At 42.6% G+C, this 19,683-nt stretch overlaps 1 protein-coding gene across 3 annotated transcripts in view; it reads right to left on the bottom strand.

Annotated features, from left to right (window-relative positions):
- The window catches only part of MEIS1 (Meis homeobox 1), a 109,413-nt gene that overhangs the window by 62,863 nt on the left and 26,867 nt on the right, over positions 1-19,683 (bottom strand). For all 3 annotated transcript variants that reach the window (XM_074864341.1, XM_074864339.1, XM_074864340.1), the window contains exon 7: positions 18,924-19,035. In XM_074864341.1, the coding sequence (XP_074720442.1) occupies positions 18,924-19,035 (112 nt within the window). The remainder of the gene's footprint in view (positions 1-18,923; positions 19,036-19,683) is intronic.

Genomic DNA, 19,683 nt, shown 5'->3' with positions numbered 1-19,683 from the left:
GTCAGAGAGTTCAAAACATGCAATGAAGGTGAAAGCAAAGTCAGATCAATGCTGGACACTTAAAAACTTCCCCTGAATATCACCTACAGGTGCACGCGCACCTTATTTTTACCTCTTTCATCTTCTATCACTACATATTCCTAGACAGCAGCTACCTAGGATTACCTTGAATAGGCAAACTGATGGGAGGAAAGGGAAAATCTTCCAGCGCACTCCAGAATTGCAGTATTATTTATGTCACTACATGTAGTGGCATCAACGTCCCAGCTGCGAGAGGGATGAAGGATGGGAAGGAGGCAACTTGGCCATTTCCAGTTCCTCTCTTTGCAATAAGAGTGTTTAACCAAAATCCCACAGAAATCTCAAAGCAAAGCTGGGTCGTAGCAAAAAGTCATCCAGTGTCTTAAAAAAAAAAAGAAACAAAATGCAAACATCCTTCAAAAAGCAAGTCAAAAAGATTTCTGGTGTTTCTTTTTCAATTCACAGCATTTGTCATTATCTCTAATAGCAACAGTAGTAGGAATGGATAGAAAGCAAAACCTGCCTGCTTTAATAATTTCATGTACTTTAAATGACATGAATGAGTAACCAAGGAAGTTAAAGAAAACCTCAGGTTCTGGCAGGCTAAAAACCACAGGCATCAGCTTCCCCATGGCAGGTATAGACCACATGGAAGAATACTCTTGCTTTTCTGCTGAAACAACCTCATCCTTGTTGAAAGGGCTGAGGACCTTGTCTCACCCCTTCCACCCACTGGTGATGGAAGAGGACTCTCACCTGCCCAGCTCACCACTTGATCTGTCTCCTCCTGAGGCAGCTTGGCAGTGCCTACAAAGTCACCAGCTTCACCTTCAAAATGGTTCTGCCAAATATTCTGTTGCTCAGATGGTACCCTCGCAGTTGAGGTTACCAAGAAATATATTTCTACTGTGTACCCCAGCTTTCTTGCCTGAACTTTCAAGACATACTTCTCAACTGATATGTGAGGACACACCACACACATGCAGACAGCCAATGATGCTCCTGCTTAAAACACCAGCAATGTCTCCATGCCCCTCCTGTGCATGCACTTGTCAAATAGAAGGGTTTTATAGGCACCAGTTGCCACGCAAAGAAAAAGACTGACTTTTCTAAGCATCCTGTAAATGCCAGGAAAAGCGAATAATAGAGAGGAAATGGAAGGAGCAACCTGGAAGGGAGAAGGGAAAAACAGGAGACCTTGGCTCAAAGGAAAGAGTTGACCACACTCTTAGGCCTGCCTTCATCTATAGAAGATGTTTGCTTTTATTAATCTCAGAAAAAATGTGGTGCGTGAGCTAAGTCAGCCCCCAGGCAGATTTAACTTGGGTGACCTGAACTTACTCTGCAGATCACCATAGGTCTCTCTGACCTTGGCAGTGACACAAGGATCATATTTTCTTGTGGATAAATTACTCTGGAATAATTCTGCCAATGTCTTAGGCATAAATAGCCTTTTATTTAGATTGGGCAAATACGTTCTCTCTTTCTGCCTCTCACCTCCCCAGACAAAATCTTTTTATTAGGATAAGTAAAACCCCACCCTTCATTAAGGTCTGAGTACACATCTCGAGAGCCAGACAGAAGCTTGGATGCTTCATGCTCATGTCAATGTATTTTCTGACACTACCTTCAGCAAGATGCATTTTAGAGTTAACTGGTAGGATCTGTTGCTTTTGATTGGAGTGGTCAGCCTGCATATGTTTAGATGAATATACAACTATCTTCAGACACAAAGGAGGGGGAATATATAGGTTGATAGTTCAGCTTTGATCTCCAGAACAGAAAATACGATCCTTGACGTACATCCACACGTAAGTGAAGAGTAGCTCCACTAAAACCAGCCAAGTTGCATTGAGATAAGCAAAAAAAAAATAAAAAAATAAAGAAAAAAAATCACATCTCAGCCTTGCAGAAAATTGACCAATTTGGAAGGAACAGGTAAACAGTGTGTTCTTGGACAAAAGTCAGCACAGTTTGAATGATGCAGACCTTTCCGTTCAAGAGTTGCACTGGTTTTTGCATGTGTCTGGTCACTTGAGGTCACACCGCAGAGCTCTGAGGCTCTGCAGAAGCCCTGCATGCTTCCTCCTCATGACGGAGGTAGCTAAAGTGGCTATTAAAATCAGTTGTTATTCTGATGCCACCTGATTCTTAATTGCTGAAGAAATGGGGACTGAAACCACAGAAAGGGCCTTCTGGCACTGGCTAAGGAAGTATCCGTTTCTGAGGTCAGAATAACATCCCTTAAAAATATGAATCAGAGTGGTCCTTTCATGCTGCATCTTGATAAAGGCAAGCAAAATATTAGCAGACTATTTTGATGAAGATCAGGATAATTTAGTAATCTATCTATATATATAGACACAAACTCAGACGTGCATAAAAAGGAAAGAAAATACTTGCAAATCTGTATTCAAATTATCCTGCGACAGTCAAATAAATACTATTTCCAGTTTTCCCCATCACTCTGAATGAGTCTCTTCTAATAAACTCCTCACATGTTGAGCAGAATGGAAACACAGTTTTCCAACTCTTTGTGAACTGCTTTCTTCATACATACACAACTTTTGCTGTATGGCTGGCTACTTACAACTTAGAGGTAAGTGTCTCTGTCTTAAGACTGGGTCACCAGGGCTTCTCAGGCAGAAGAGGAAGTCTCCAGTCACAGACCTGCACTCTTTCCCATTGTAGTGCTGTCACAATAATCACTGATGCCAAAACTGGCAATTCTCTTGAGAATGGAAAACTCTTTTACAAATATCTGTCAATTATCTGAACAGTCACCAACAATGCCAGCCTCTGAACCACTGCTAATCACACTGCCGTTTTCTATGCAAAACAACTTTGAGTTTTGTCATTTATTTTAACCGCCTGACCAGCTCCACCTGCAATTCGTGGTTTAGGTGGATGAGAAGGGGAAACAGAGATTTTCATCTATAATCACTATTTAAAATTCAAAGTCCAGCTAAAAAGCATTCTCACCTATACTTTATTTAACAGTTTCTATGGAAAAGACTTTGACATAACCACCATATTTACAATGAATATGATCTCAAGTGACCTGAAGAAGGAAAAATAGACCCAGAGAGGGCAATACACTCTTGCCTGTAAGACCACGTGGAGGCTCTCCCTTACGTTCACCTCTTACCAGCCCAGAAGACTTTCTGCACATTCGAGGTTGCACATGAACCTCATATTCAAAGGCATGCAAGGAGAGGCTCAGGACAGCAGGTGCTGTATACATTATCTTAAAGATGACATGAGTGGTAAATAAGGAGGTCTCAGTCTCAAAGCAGTCAACGAACATGCCGGAAAGCCCAAATTTCCAAGGCACTGCAGGGATCTGTGCAGGTTATGACTCTTGCAGGGCAAGCAGAACAGCTCGCGAGGAATCCACCTCCTCCGGGACATCCCTGGAAGCACCTCACTCAGCTCCCTACCCGGGTTTACCCTGGAGAGCCATCCCTCAAGATCCCAGATAAGGCCTGCTGACAAGGTGCTGAATGAAAGCCCGCACTGCCGCTGCCAGTAACTTGCCCTCCCTCCACGCCTGCAAACCTCCAGCACTCGAAACCCAGCACCATCCCCAGCCTTTGCACTCACAGCTTCCCAAGGAAGCAAACCCTGAATTTAATGTTTCTGGGGCACAGCAGGGTCACGGTGCACAATCCGGATATATTTTTCAGAACAGCGTCCAAGTGGACTTGCTCATTTTCAATATGAAAATAACAGTTCTATATTCTGCATAGAAATTATTTAAAAAAAACCCCTCCACCTCATCTACTAGTGAGGATTGCTACAAATATAACTACAAAATGAAGCAGACAAATGAGCATTTCTGAATGCATATTAGTGCGCTTAAATGGACCGAATGTGCACCCTTGCTACTTTGGAGTGGAAGTAGGTTTAACTCTGGTTTTACATCTAAAAGCAGACAAGGAAGGTGCATGGAGAGAAGTCCCAACAGCTGCAGTGCCAGCAGCCAAAGGACCTCATGCCCAAACAGCACAACAAAGCAAAGCCCTGAGTTGTTTTGAGTATGGCCATTCCTACCACATCAACTCGGCAATAGGCTTCATTTCACAGCTTCGCTCATGGAGCCTTTCATCTCAGGAAAGACCTCAATGCTGTTTAGTTGGAAGTTGAGCAAAGCATTGCTACCAAGTTTCACAAGCCCCATCCGTCAGGTTTTATATTTAAGTTCCCAGCTCCCAGAGTCACGTGAAAACCTTCCACCCAAACCACACACACGTTGATGAAGCAAGAAACCTCCGGATGGCAGAGAAAGCCTGAAACCTGTCCTCCCAAGAGGTAGGCATGGAAATACAGACACTGCCCCCCCCCAGTAATATTAAATACATATATAGATCTCTTTTTCTATGAATGCCAAGATTTTTGAACACTTCAGATTACTGATATAGGTCAGCAAAGACAATGAGTATTGTGAGATGCTCAGGCCAGTGTGCTCAGGAGCTGCAGAGGACAAAGCCTCCCTCACACGTGCAACGTCTGAGCCCACTCCTCTAATCTTCAGTGGTACAAAATGCTTTATTCTGCTTCTCCACACAGAGCAAACATTTCCTTCCTAAAGAAACGACAAGTTTTAGCACAGATTCATCTCTCCTTACTCTAAGCATTTAAGTGTCTGAGCGAGGTGATAAGTCCTCCCTGAGTCCCGCCACAGTCAATGGAGAGAAAAAGAAACTCTCTGGAGGGAAATTCAGGATTGAGATGACTACAAGAATATGCGCTCTATTAGCTTTGAATACTGCACAGAACAATAAAAACTTACAAGCAGCAAGACTATTGCAAGGAAACTATGGCTAATGAAGGCTGAATATGCCCATCTCTGTTTCTAAACAAGATCTGGACTTCAGGGCCCCTTCTAAAATTACTCAGGATGGAAAGGCTGAATTTAGCTCTCATCCATCACCTTATCATGAGGATACAACCTCATGTTTCCTGCCTGGGAATCTGGGAAAATGCAAAATTTTACCTCTTATCATCAAATCAGAATTAATTTCTTCTTCCTATTTTGCCTTACTTGAGGAAAAAAAAAAAAAAAGCCCTCCTTGATAGATAGCTAAATTTATGTCTTACCAAACTGAATTTAATGCAAGAAACAGGAAGCTTTTACTTGGAAACTGGAATTTCAAGCACTCAGTGGCAAACAATGAACCGGAGAGATAAAGATGCAATGGCAATGGTAGGGGACAGACCTGCCAAGCTTCCTGCCCACACTGACTCAAGAGCATGTGTCCTACCATGATAGGGACTGGCCCCACTGCTTGCTTTTATTTTGGTAATTGGTATTTGTTCCTGTGAAAACCCCTATAAAAACAAGTCGGAAGACCAGACAATAGTAGACCCGCCATCTCTTATAGCCAGATCTTTTACTTAACACTTTAGCAAAAGATGTAATCAGCGGATCTTTGTCCATTTATACAATTCTCTCTGCTGCGACAAGGATTGTATTACACTCTCCAGCACCCGCCAGATCAGAGTATCCAGCCTTCCCCATCACTTCAAGAGATTGATCTGATACTTGAAAGCACATTTGCTATTATCTACTCCAGCCCTTTGGAAATGACATTACACAGATATGGGGGGCAGGCAAATATTGCCATTCTTTTATTATTCCTGCTGTTCCCTTGCTTGTAATATCTGAGAAGTTCCCAGGTCAATGGGATTACTTTATCTTCCTCCCCCTTCCTTTATCTCCTCCCTCACCCCACAGGTATCCATGTCCAAATGGGACACTTCAGCAGGGGGTTTGCTTGACCCGGGTCACTCGAAGGTCAGGCTTTTCACCACTTGCTAATGCAAAGCTTCCCCCCAGCCCTCCAAAGCTTCCCCCCAGACCTCCACAGCCCTCTGAAGCCCAGGGGTCCGGGGCACCCCCTCCCCATGCACCCCTCTCCTGGCTGGGGGTGCAGATGGAGAAGGCAAATGCTCCTCGGTGAAGCTACAGAAGCAAAATCCTCCCTGTATGGAAACTGGAACATGTTTTGTGTTTTTAAATAAACAAAGCAAAAGGAGAAGCTCCTGAAAAATCAGCTCAGCAGAGAGTTTATTCCTGTACTAAACTTGAAGGATGGGAGGCTTAACTAGTTAGGAGCAACTTGGACTATATTTTTGCCTACCGGAACAAAGATCAATTTTTATTTAGATTGATTTTAAGATTTACATGCAAGAAATGTATACAATTGGATCAAATATATACTAAAACAAATTGTTGACTCCCATGAAAGCCAATAAAACCAAAACAAATTTCACAGATCTCATCCACCAGCATTTGAGATTTGTTTTATTTCATTATTTTGTATACATTTACAGAGCAGAAATTTGCTTAACTCTTTTCCACTTTTCTTTTACTGAAACAATAAGACTCTCTGCAGAATATTTTCTACTTGAATATTATCACCAGGATAGCATATGGCAAACTAGCAGCAGGCAGTTTATCTTCATCCTCTTTGTCAGCTAAAATTAGCACAATGCTTTTGCAACAGTGTATGATGTATTCAGACCAGTACGATATACCTAATACAACTTCAGATCCATCCCTGGCTAACCTCCAATATTCAAGTAAATTGATTGCTAATTTTAACTCAGTATTAATATGTTTATCAACTTGAGAGGCACTTTTAAGTTTAATACTGTCATTTCACTTCCACCAATTGCAACAGTAAATAAAACTTGTGTATTAGTAACACATAGAATTTCAATTCATCTCTATGAGGCAATTCTAATTTATATTGAAACATTATATATGGAAAGCCATGCTGCAAAATTGCATAATTGTGCATACCCTTCTTTTCAGTGATACGATATAATTAATCGTGGTGAAGAGCTGATACACCCATATTATGACTAACATGCTCCTCCTGCTGCAGCCTGCATTCCTGCAGACTGTTAGCTGGTTACTTTATTGGGATTAAATTCAACCAAGTCACCAACTTTATTTGGATTAAATTAAAACAAGTCACCAACTTTACGTTTCTTGGCGATGTGGCTACACCAGCCCTCTCTACTCACCAGTCTGCTGTTCAACCTGGTAAATTATGGCCACCTCAGGGGTTTTTCAGCTGGATTAAATATGTGGTGAGACACTAATGTTAGCACCATTTGCTAATTTGTTTCTTGTAGCTGTAATGGCAAGGAATTTAGCACAACACTCTTTCTAAAGAAAATATGAAAGGTCCTGAAAAACCACTGTACTTCACAAGGGTGGTTGTTTTACCACCTTTCTCTCCAGGTTCACAGAATAAAAATGTATAATAGTGGGAGGTAGTCACATCCAAGCATGTATATGAACAAACACACACACAAACTATAAATATTTATACACTGACGTTCAAATATTTTGTGGCTCAGTCTGCTCACCAACTGACAAAACAGCCCCCTGCTTTACCTACAGCCCATCACCAAACTGCAACACAGCACCGAGTCTGTCTGATAGTCATACTGAATTAATTCTTGCTTTTACACAGCCAGCCACACACAGAATTTGCATGGGTTACTCCAGACAGATACAGAAAAAAGAAAATGGGCAGAATCCTGCACCAAAGCCTCTCCTAGGGCATCCTCACTGCCACAGCCAGGCACAGGAGAGGATAAATAGGAGATGCTTTATTAAGTGGGGAAGGGAGGAGGCAGGAGCATAACGTTTCAACCCCACTTTGTTTCCTCTTTTCCACCACCTGCAATTTGCCTGCATCTTATCCCCGACTCTTTAGCAAGAGGTTGCTCCACTCTGATGTTAGAGCGCCCTGAAAGAAACTTAAACACAATTTTGAATGATAACACTTTATTTCAAGCAGTTCATTTAATACTGTCCGCATTATCTCTCTCCCCTGCTTTACAAAGGCAGTCGATGCAGAAGTGCACGTGCTACAAGTCAGGGCCCCAAGCAGGAACACCACGGTGGGATTTCTCCCTCAGCGCTGTGCTGGGGAGGGAGGAGATCCTCTTGGCACAGCAAGGAGAGTAACAAAAGGTTCTCCACCCTACAAACCTTGCTCCCATGACCTTCACTTGCTGACCAGACAGAGCTAAGATACGCCTTCTTCTGAAGTCCATCGGGACGCTACAGACTCCAGAATATTTTTAGCATGCATCCATGTGACACTAACTGCTATTCAGAGAGCTGGGGGAAGATTTAAGAATCAGTTAGGTTACGTCCACCACCTTTACCTCTTTTCTGAGGGCATAATTGGTGCCTCCTAGTAGATCTTCTCCTGCCCTTCTGCAAAGGACAAATTTACAGCCCTGAGACAACACACAGCAGTCAGGGTTGAAAGAGCCATCGCTCTCCTTGTGGCACAGGATCAGCCATAGAAAAACAAAGGACTATGGGACAAGTAGTTGAAAAGGCTACCCCTGCTATATTTTTATTTACTTATATGATGTTTCTTCTTTCCAACACCTCCACATCATGCCTCTGCACCAAGCAACTACAAAAAACTGTCTGCAAACTCTGTGTGAGATTTTCAGCACTCATGAGGAAGAAAATAAAAAATAAAATGTATAAATAAATATACATACATAGATATATACATAATCCATGGCTACTAGATGCCAGAGATACCACCTGGCAATGAGGAAGTTCCTAAGCCACAGAGTGCCAGAGGGTGGCAGAGGGCCCTGGGGAGATAATGCTTGCCCTGATGTGACACTGCTCCCACGGCACATCATGGGCCTGGCCAAGCTCTCCCCTGTCCTTTCCCACCTCCCAAGCCCTACTAGCAAAAGTTTAAGCATGCCAAACCCAAGATGCAGAGGCTACATGGAGGAGGCATCATGGCTAAAGAGAGATGAGCCAGAAAGGCAGAACGTTTTACCAACGACACCCTCATTCAGAGACCCGCCAGAGTAGCGTCAGGCATTTGCTTAGTCACAGTCCTGCGATCCCATACCAGCTCAGGGAGAAGAGACATCGGGCCTCTCCCTCTGGTATTTCACATGGCACTGACTAGTGGGTCACCAGGCCAGCGAGAAGCAGTCCCCGATGAATTATACGGTGACAGGTGGCTCCACTGCCGCCGAAAGCCGCAGGGGCTGCCCCGATCGCTCAGTGAAGGTCCCCATCCCATTCATGAATTTAAAAATAAAAAATAAAAGCCCATGTGCATCAATGTGCTTAGAAAAAATGATGTCAGCATCTTACAGCGTTGATCCTATTAATTAATCCCTTGAAGAATGCCCCCTCGCCCACAAACATATAATGTAATGCCAGCTTAATCTTACCTAAAAAAAATACAATGCAATACGATTACTAGTCTGACTGCTAACTGTTACAGCACTGCTTAATCCTGCACTTCGGTGCTTTAACAAGCTCCTACAATACTGTACTGAGTTTATCAGAGCAGTTGCCGAGACAAGAAGGACTTATGTTTTAAACAATATAATTCCACCCTCTTTTGCGGTCTTTACACGTTATGTTTATACAATGACTTCCATCCCACACTATCTCAAAGCCTATTGCCTGTTCCTGTTTCCATTGAAGTCTTCCTTTCAAGTTTTATATTGGAGCAGGATTAGAAAAATATTTATTTCTTCTTCATTTCTAATCATAAACTAAAGGGGGGTTATAGCAGCAAGATCTGCTGGGGCAGGAGGCTCATCCCTGTCATCCCCCGAATGCAGCTGAAAAGGGCAACACCAAACTGGCCCCTTCCTCCCCAAAAATTGCAAGGGAACCCACCTGGGATCCAGCCCCAAAAAACAGGTATAAACATGACCTATGAAATTATTGTCGCCCCATCCCTGCAATAACTTTGTCCTCGTTCCCAGGCTACTGTCCCACCGGTACGGCTCCACTCCGGCAACACGTACCCGCAGCCACACGTTTCCCAGTCTTCACTGGTTATAGACATATTAAGCTTCCCATGGAACAGGAGAAGAAAGCTCTGCTCCCTCCCTGTAATTATCAAATCAGCCCGAAAATGAGGAAGAATTGAGAATCCTCATTATAGCACATCATAAAACACGGCGAGGTCTTGTGCTCGCCGTATGTTATTGGCGCAGACTGCCAACAAAACTTTACAAAGAGCACAGGAATTCATGTTTGCAGAGATATTAAAGTCATAAAAGGGGAAATTTGTATTTTATTTTCCCACAGCCTAAATGAAGGTGAACCAAGCAAATTTGGCAAAGAGCGCTAGTCAGATGCCATTTCCCACAGCAGCGTGGTATTTTCCTCTGGGAATAAAACATTTTCCTTCAACTACTGTTTATAACTCTTATCAGTTCAACAGCAATAGAGCCATCAAGTCCAATATCTTGTGGAAAAAAGTCAAGGTCAACAAGTACTTGCATTTTCGTTTATCTTTAGCTGCAATTGCTACTGACATTCAATTGGGTAATAAACATGAGGACTGTCAAATGCTCTCAGCAAACAGGTGATCCAAAAGCTATCAGAGAGAAAGAGGCTACCGCCAGGTAATCAAACAATTCTGTTGCAACAATTATGATTTGAGTGCATTCATTTACAGAAGCAATCACCTGTCAAATTTGAATGAATAGCATCAAACCATTCCCACCACGGGGGTAATAAGGGCGAGAAAGTACAAACTATGTCTACTTTCTTCCCAACAAAAGCATGCCAGCATTAGCAAGAGCCATCAAAAAAAGGATAAATAAATAATCCGGTATCTTATTTCATGAATTGAATTTTTAAAAATTATTTTAACATAAAAACTAGAGATCAGTCCAAGTAGCTTGATCTCATGTCTGTCTCTCCCAGGAGCAATAATGGGTGTTTAGGAAAACTGCATAGAAAGGGGGGGTAAACAGAAGCGGCTGTGCCATGGCTCTGACAATCAGCACTTGGGCAGCTTCCTGAGCCAGTGGTTGCATCTGAACCAGAGTTTTTAATAGCTACAGAAGGACCTATTTTTCCATGAATTGGTCTAATCGCTTTTTGTCCCTTGCTGACCTCCAGAGCACACGGTAGCAATAAATTTAACCCAACACGTAGAACATTTTTGTTTGTTTTAAACCTGCTAATGCTCTGGAAAGCTCCTGTGCCATGAACACCCACCCTTAGTTCTTGCATTATGGGACAAGCACCCACTTTCTCTGTACACAACTCATTATTTTAAAGACTTCTCTTCCAACCTTAATCATCCCTTTTTTTTTTTTTTTTAATACTTCCAGCATTTCACGTGAAAGGCAGGAAAATGATTTACGCTAAGCAACCTGATGGCACACCCTGTTGCATCACCAATCCAGAAACACTGCATGTTTACGGGTTTATACTCATTGCGATAAAATGTTTCTCAAAAGTGGAGGCCACCTCAGGAACATGACTTTGCTTTTTAAACCTCCAATTTAAAGAGGTCAGTGATGCACACCTCAGAGTCACACTTTGCCCACATTAGATAGCGAAAGATTCAGCTGTAGCCACCAGGAGCTGGAGACGCAAATGGGGATAGAGCTGGAGCCTTCAAGATGGAAAGCATATGGGCCATATAGGAAGGTCATTGGCTTCAATGAGCCACTGCAACCTAAAGGAGCACGCCCAGGATGTGTAGGGGAAAAAAAACCCCACCAGAATAAAGCAACAATTTTTCTAAATTAAATCATATGAGTAATCTTCAAAACACAAGACTCAGGTACTGCAAAAAAGGGGTATCTTGGACACCGAAAACTTCAAACTTGTTTCTACAACAACTTGCAACCAAACCTCTCTTTGCCCCATCCAAGGAGGAAAGCAAGATGCCCTTCAGTCCTACACCTGCGTTTTTAGGTAAGAGCCCAAGATGTGATTTAGCAATGTGGTATTTTCCACTGCCATGCCCTCCTCAGCGTCTTCAAGATCTTGTCCTTGGTAACACACCCAGGGCCATGCAGACACACTTTAGGGCCTGCAAATGCCCTGTACTGCTGACAGGATGCTCAGTTCAGGGTCAGGGCCATGTTCTTACATAGACATCTATGTATACATAGACTTGTGCACAGCCACACAGATGTTTAATGGGCTAGACATTGCTAAGTTTAGAAAGACTTGCCAAGAAAATAAAAAAAAAAAGGACTCCAGCACATGAATTTTGCTGCTTGATTACAGATGGGCCGAGAAGTCAGGAATATTTGTATTTCCATAGCCACTTTAAAGGTAAACAGTTCCCAAAGACTTTTTCCCTCCTTTCGCTCTGCCAATGAAGGCAATAGCTTCAGCCCGAAGGATCTGCCTCCTGACATGACTGCCTCTCTGCTCCCCTCCTAGCTGAAAGCTTTTCCTAAGCAAAGACTGAAAGTCACATTAAACCGTGCTGAAATGGTTATGCTCGTTTTGAACTGCTTATTATCTCTGGGGGCTGACCTGAAAAACAAGTTGGTACTCAGACAGAGAAATTCAGGTTTCCCCTGAAAGGCAAATGGGAGGAAGGAAGGGTTTTTACAAGGAAAAGAATTCATTTACGACTATGTTACCCACAATTTAGGCAAAACAAGCAACATTTATAAGTATTTAAGTTAGCTTTGCCAAAGTGGAAAGAAAAATGCCTGTTAATAACAGACATTTGGAGCTAATGTGAACGATTAAAATAAATCCTGACACCAGGAATAGATTGATGCTCAAATCACGACAAGTGAGGACTCTCTCCCATGCACCATACTGGAAGCGTAACCCTGCCTAGCTGAGGCACGGAGACTTAACGCCGCCGAAATCTAACTTTAACAGCTGAATCAGGCTGATGAGACCAAGAAAAAAAAAAAAAAAACAAACCAGAAGGAGGAAAAAAACAGTTTCACGCCCTCCGGCTTTAGAGCAGAATGATAAATTGACATCGTGTTGTTATGAGCATAATCCTCAACTACTCAATCACTGTTAAAAAATAAAACATGATTCTGGGGAGATAAAAAATAATTAATGCTGGAGCTGCTGAAGAATATGCACCTACACGAAGAGTTTCAAATAAATATGGGGTTGTTTTAAATCTTGTATCTCATCTCAAAGGAAGAGGGCACAGGTCCTCATGCTGATTTAAAGAAAACCGAGCACTACCCACTTGATGGAAAAGCAAGAAAAGAAAAGGGGATGGCAGAGCCTCAGCAGAAAACTGATACCACTTCGTTTCCAAACAAGCCTATTACGCTTAATTCAGGATTCACAATACATAAAGCGCCAGAAAAAATACTGGGAGCAGCCCCTGTTGACTAATGCCCTGTCTTTTCCAATCGAGGGTCACATCTAGTCTAACCGATCGCATGATAATGGCATCAAAAAAGGTCAATCAAAGACAAGCCGAAGCTTCCACTGCCTGGCTGACCTTCGGAGCTTGTGACAAATTGCTATCAGTCAATGTCAACTAATGACAGCGGCTCTTTGGCTAATCAATTGTTCTAAAAATGATCAAGAAAACTACTCGTAGGACAGCTCATTTTCACATCAATGCCTGTGAAGTATGAAAAGCTCATTTTTTTTGAGTTTTTAATAAGCTCATAAGTAAAGCAGTTACTTGGTAACAGGGGTCACCTTAGTGAAAAGACAGAACCTTTGTCTGCCTTTTACATATTCTTTTATTACCATATTATAGTAAAAATATGCCATGCCATTACTATGCCAGAGGGCTACATAATAAAGTAGGTAATACTTCATACTTTTTTTTTTTGGAGATAAATACTTCTGTGGTTTAGGTGCCTCTGTTTGGATGTAAATAATTGTCGATATACTCTCCACATATTTAAATGCAAAGCAATCACCACCGGCACGCAGGTGATGTGCCCGCTCATTACTCACCCAAACTTCACGTGGCAGAGCCGGTCGCGAAAGCCACACTGCAAAATCCAGCAGTGCTGCCGGGTAGTTAAGGTCTAACAGCAGCTATTTTGTTCTTAAACCCACCCACCCCATGCAAGCGGAACTTATTCCGACTATTTCCAACAGAATTCACGTTTGGTAGGAAAACCGCACGCTCCGAAACCCCCAAAGCCCTGCAAAAGCAAACAGACGTTTCCGCCCTGGAAGGATTCTGCATGTAAAAGCCAACATGGAAATGCACACAGGCTTGGGCTGTGGGACATATATCACAAACCTCCCCGTATAGCAAAGGGGTGGCTGCGTACTGGTCCATCCCTTCACCCTGTCTACCTCTCCCAGCATCATCTTCCGGCACTTCTCAAAGCCTCACAGCCAGGCCATGCTCGAATCCACATTCATGCATTAAATATTACAAAAACAACAAATCCACACTGGTTTAAGGCTTCAGAAGTACAGGCACAATTATGCTTTGCTTTTCTATAAGGAGAGCGTTAGGCGAAGTACATCACAGGGCATCGCATCACAAGAAGCCTCTTGAGAAGATGCTGCGTTGAGAGGGAACAAGGAGCCATCATTCAAGCATGGCACCGCTTTTTACTAGGGTTTACCTCTTCACTTGGGTGACTCCCACCCATGGCACCTGTACTGCCAAAAAGGATTTACCCCAAGGAAAACACCCCTCGCCAACCCAAGGACCCCCAAAACAATCCCCCGCCTCACCACAGAGAAGGCCGGGGTGGGAGGGGGGTGTGTGTGAAGCGCTAAACAAGAAACATTAAAACTTTTGTTTTCATCGGAGAAACTGCAAAGTGACAGCAGTTTCAGGTTACACCCTAAACCTGACTTGCTATGGTAGTTTTTCAAATTAAAATATCTTCTGTGGCCTCAGCCACTCTCAAGCCGTCCATAGGCAAGAAAGAAAGGAGGCAGGGCAGCACTTAAGCTCAGCCATAATTGGAAGTATGTGAAAAATGAAGTGTCAGTTCGGTCAATAAAGGGCAAAGGTGAAGGGGAACTGCAGCCCAAACTCGGTGCGAAATGTGCTCATTAAGACACCCAATCCGCGGGCTCCTGCCCACCTATCCCATTAGTCATCGGCCATCTGACCGCTTCAAATGCCTTGCCTCCCCGCTCTTATTACTTTTCTTCTCCCATGTTAAAAAAAAAAAAAAAAAGGCAAGCTGGTATATAAATCCTTGCTCAGTCATCTGGAACATAATGTGGCCCTTCTCTCCCCCTCCACTCAGCTCTGCTGCCTGCCTTCGCAGCCTCCAAACAACTGCCTTGAGATTCCCAGCAATAATAAACGCGATTGCCTTTTTGCCTATCGGTTGCCCAAACTCCTACAAAAGCCTGAAAAAAACCCATTGCAGCCATTGATACATTTTTATAAAGAAATATCACCACTTTCTATTCCCGGCTTGAAAGAGCAACAATTATTTGGAGGTTAAAAAAATGTTTTGAACCCAGGCTGGGGCTTGCACAAAAAAAAAAATGGGAAAGAAACAATACACATAAATAGGAGACACTGATGGATTATTTTTCTTTTAAGCCATGTAGGAGAGCTAAACATGCGAATTAAAGAGCCCCACTCTGGATTAAAAGTGACTGTACCAGGGCTTCCAGGGCTTTGTTCAGCATCCTCCTGGCCTGGCCATTTGAAAAACAAACAAAATAGATCTGTTAATACCCCAAACAGGAATCTTTTAAAGTTAGAATACGCAATAAGATAAAAGAGTGTTGCCGTGAACTCAGCATCACCTGCCTGTACCTAAGAACTTACTTCTCTTTTTTTTTAATGGAATATAGCAAGTTATTCCTCCACTGTGTAAATTCACATCTCTGCACCTTTTGGAGATAGACCTCCAAAGGCCCTCCACGATAAGTTCGGAGCAACAGAAAAACAGCCGAGGAAACTTTTTCATAATATTATTCTGCATTCCTGTACTATAACTATCCCCTACGATGACACAATACCAGGCCTTTATAAAAGGCTGTGTCAACGTGCTATGCAATAACATATCCTGCTGTTCAGTGGCACGAGACCTCAGAACAGCTCCCTAGCAGTTAAATATGGATTTCTATAATAGATCAAAGCAGCTGGGAGTCATTACTATTTACTAAGTAAATATATTTACATGTTAAAAAAGACTTTAAAATGTTTACAGGAAAGAGCATCTCTCCCCTGTTTCCAAACGTAATCGTTCGATCTGGGTTGTGCATAGGGACATAAATAGGTTAAAAATGCACTTTGTGTGCATTAAAAGCAGTTATGAACCAGGTAAAGAAGCAAAAAGTCCAAAAATAGACCTTATAGTAGACTGGGTTAAAGACTAAGGGAGAGAAGTCTTGCTGAGGGGCTTAAGCTCTCCAGTTTGTGTGACTCTCTGAAAATGCAAAGCTCACATTCACATCCTTGTGATACCTTCAGCCAGGTTGAAAACCCAGCCCAGAAGGTGCTTTTACCTACCCCGACAGGGGAAGTAGGTTGTGGGAACAACCTAAAAATAGACAGTTTTAGAGGGTTATATTTCTGGTGATTAGATTTGGGGTTTTTTAAATGGCAAACGCGCTCTTGACAGATGGAACCAAAAGGAACTTTTACAAACTCCTAAAAATAGGGAAGCCGATAATACACTGAATATATGTCATGCAACACATGCATCTTGAGTTAACTCCTGTGCTCACAAGCATGAACGTGCGGATCCCCAGCCTTTCACTGCCACCCCTCCGCAGCACCCGGCTGCTCTGGCAGTGCCATGCCGGCTGCTTCTGCTGCCAAGAAAAGCATCCAGCAGAGGTGAATATGTGAGTTTGACCACAGTGTTGCCACTCCTCTCATCAGGCCACAGAAGAAAAGCCTCCAAATCACGGCATTTTGAACTTAGATGTAGTTGGGCAGAGGCAGAATATTTGCTACCTTTTTATTCTCCTTCCTTTTGGTCATTCAGGATCATATTTTTTGACTTCTTCCCCATGCAGGAAGGCTAAACCCACGCTTTCTTTACACAAGGGGTATATGCAGGCATGTGTGTACTTAAACAAATGAGATTCCCCCATAATCTCAACCTTTAGAGGGCTTTGAGCAAACAAGACATAAAGCAAGGCTCAGAAAGACCACCACTACACTTCCCATATCCCTGTTCCTCTAAAAAAAGGCCATTTCCATAGGTGACAAGTGGCCTGAGGGCAAGTCTTACTAACAGAGATCCCCTGGACAGAGTCTCCTTTCCAAAACTCCTTTCCCAAACTTGACCTGAGAGCTCCAGTTAGCAAATTCCCACTTTTTTTACTCATTTCCTAAAGTTTTAATGCAACGAGGCTTCTTCACAAAACATCTATCAAACACTGGCAGCAATTCCAGCCTCAATAAAGCCTACTCTGGGATTTGGGTAAAAGTTTCAGAACCAGCTAAAGCATCGCTTATAAGTCTTTCTGTGGATATTTAATAGGACCTAAGATCTAAAGACACTTTAGAAAACCCTTCCTGACCAAGGTTATAGCATACACCTTGCTAGGAGCCGACCAGGATGGCAATGATAAAACATCAGATACAACTGGCACTCCAGACTAATAAAATGCCACATTTAGGAGACAATGAAGCCTTAAAATCTCAAAAAGTACACCAGGAACCGAGTAGCTCAATTTCCAGAGGGCTCAAGAGGTTTAGGAGCATGCTGGCAAGCCTCCCCGCAGATGTTTTGTCCATGAACATATACACATCAACACGCACACATCCATCTAATAAAAGAACAGCCCTATCTGAGTACAAAAAGCCCCTCCAAACACCATGTTTTAGTTCAAAGCCTATTTTTGCAGCAGCTTTTTCACCCTTAAAAACCCGTGGATTCAAAGTTTGCTCCAAAAACAAGGAGCTCTAATGAACACGTTGACACCACTTCAACTATAGCATTGTGAACAGCACCACTAGAATATATACGTATACATACTTGAAAGAAAAAAGGCCCCCTGAATTTATGTTGCATATCATTTTCCAGTAAAAGTCAGAGGTCAGAAGGTTACCAGTTTCTGCCTCAGCTCTGCAACAGTTTACTATTCCAGGCCCCATTTTTACTAGGCTATACTTGCGATGAAGTCAGCAACTTTTCTTTAAACAATAAAGTGTCTCAAATACTTAAAATTCTATAAAGAGATGTTATTCACCATGTACGTTAGGTCCATGTGTATAAAAAATTAAAATATACTGGTTTAGTTTAAAAACTAATCTTGTTAAATGCAGACTTTGCAATGCTAATCAGTACTGTTCAACCTTTTTTTGGAAACACAATTCCTTTGTTGTCTAACAGCACTTGAATGAAACATGATCATAAAACCAGATTTAAAAGTATATACCTATTGTGAGTTCAGAGTCAACTTCAATAAAGCACTCTCTTTTATATTCAGATTAAGGATCATTTTTAAATTTTAATTGCATTAAATTAACACTAAATCCACGCAGTTGGTCTCTTCAGAAAAAGTGTGAGGCATTTAAACAGCTTCTCAGAAAAACCCAGAATTTCAGCGTTTTAGACTTCAGAGCTTCTATGACAGCACTAATTATTTGTAGTATGTCCCACTTCAATTGCACCAAGCTCATTTCATACTTGTCCTGTTAAATCAGTTACTCTGTTTGGCTTGGCACTCAAAGAAAACATTTTTGCATTCAAGTAAATTGGTATTGAGGAAAAAAAAGTAAATAAAAGCACTGCTCAGGACTTTGTAAAACGGGCCAGCTAACATCTCTTCTTTATATGCATCTTTCGATGGCATCTTTGAAATATTAGCATGCATTTCTGCAATCTTAATTACATTTGCTTTTGAAGATTTCATCTTTTAGCCCATTTGAATGAAACAAAAAAAAACCCTTCTCATTGCTTATTTTTATTAAGCATACTGCAAATTTGGTACATATGTTGCTCTAACATGTGCCTGCTGGCAGGGTCGAAGAAATAAAGATGCCAATCCTTTTACTAGGAGGAGATGGAAAAAAAAAAGTGTCAAAAAAAAAGGAAGATAGACCTTTCTCAGCACAAACCCCCTAGTACTTGAGCACATTGCAACATCGGAAAGAGAGCAACCAGTCCCTGAACACATCAGTGACCGCTCGACAGCTAAGAAAGCATGAGGACTCCGTTCCTACCTTGCTCACTGCTGTTGTCCCCGCTGTGTGATGTGTGTCCCCCACTGGAGGGCCCAGGGGTTCCCCCAGAGCGCGTTGATGCCGTGTCATCATGGTCTCTGTTCCAGGAGGGCTGCGGGACAAAAAGAAAAAAAAGTTAAAACCTGAGATAGGGAAGAAGTGCCCCGTTCGCGTGCTCCCGGGCGAGCAGCACCCATGCCCAGACCCGCAGGAAAAGCCTGGCAAATACATCCCACAAATTTCTCCTTCTTTCCACATAGCCAGATCGCCGCTCCCCGGCAAAAATAATACACTCTGGAATATGTTTACCATCTAAATAATCCCAAGCTTTATTACCATAGAAAACAGAAACATTCCCGGCAAGGCGGGGAGAGCCAGAGGAGAGCCAGAGAGCGAATCGCTGGCACTGGGCTCCAACTATATTTTTAGCATCCGCAAACCCTCTGGCGTAACAGCCTGCTAACTCCGCAAAGGCAAAATGAGAGCGGTGGTCGAGAGCACCACCGTTTATATAGGCCTCCCATTCCTCATACGAGGCCAACGTGGAAGAGCTTAAAGACTTTGCTGGCAATTAGGCCTGGGTCCATAATAGCCGGGATGTGTCAGCTGTTTGCCGGATGGTATATGGCAAATGGACCAGGCATGGGAACAAAAAAGAAATGAGAATAACAATGGCTTCACATAGGCTGTGTACACTCAGCCCCATGCAGAGCCTCCTTGTACTATTGAACAGAAAACAGATGTTGCTTCTTATCACTGG

This window comes from Strix uralensis, chromosome 3 (genome assembly GCF_047716275.1).
Source record: "Strix uralensis isolate ZFMK-TIS-50842 chromosome 3, bStrUra1, whole genome shotgun sequence".
Classification (NCBI taxonomy): Eukaryota; Metazoa; Chordata; class Aves; order Strigiformes; family Strigidae; genus Strix; species Strix uralensis.
This window is presented reverse-complemented; position numbering and strand designations above follow the sequence as displayed.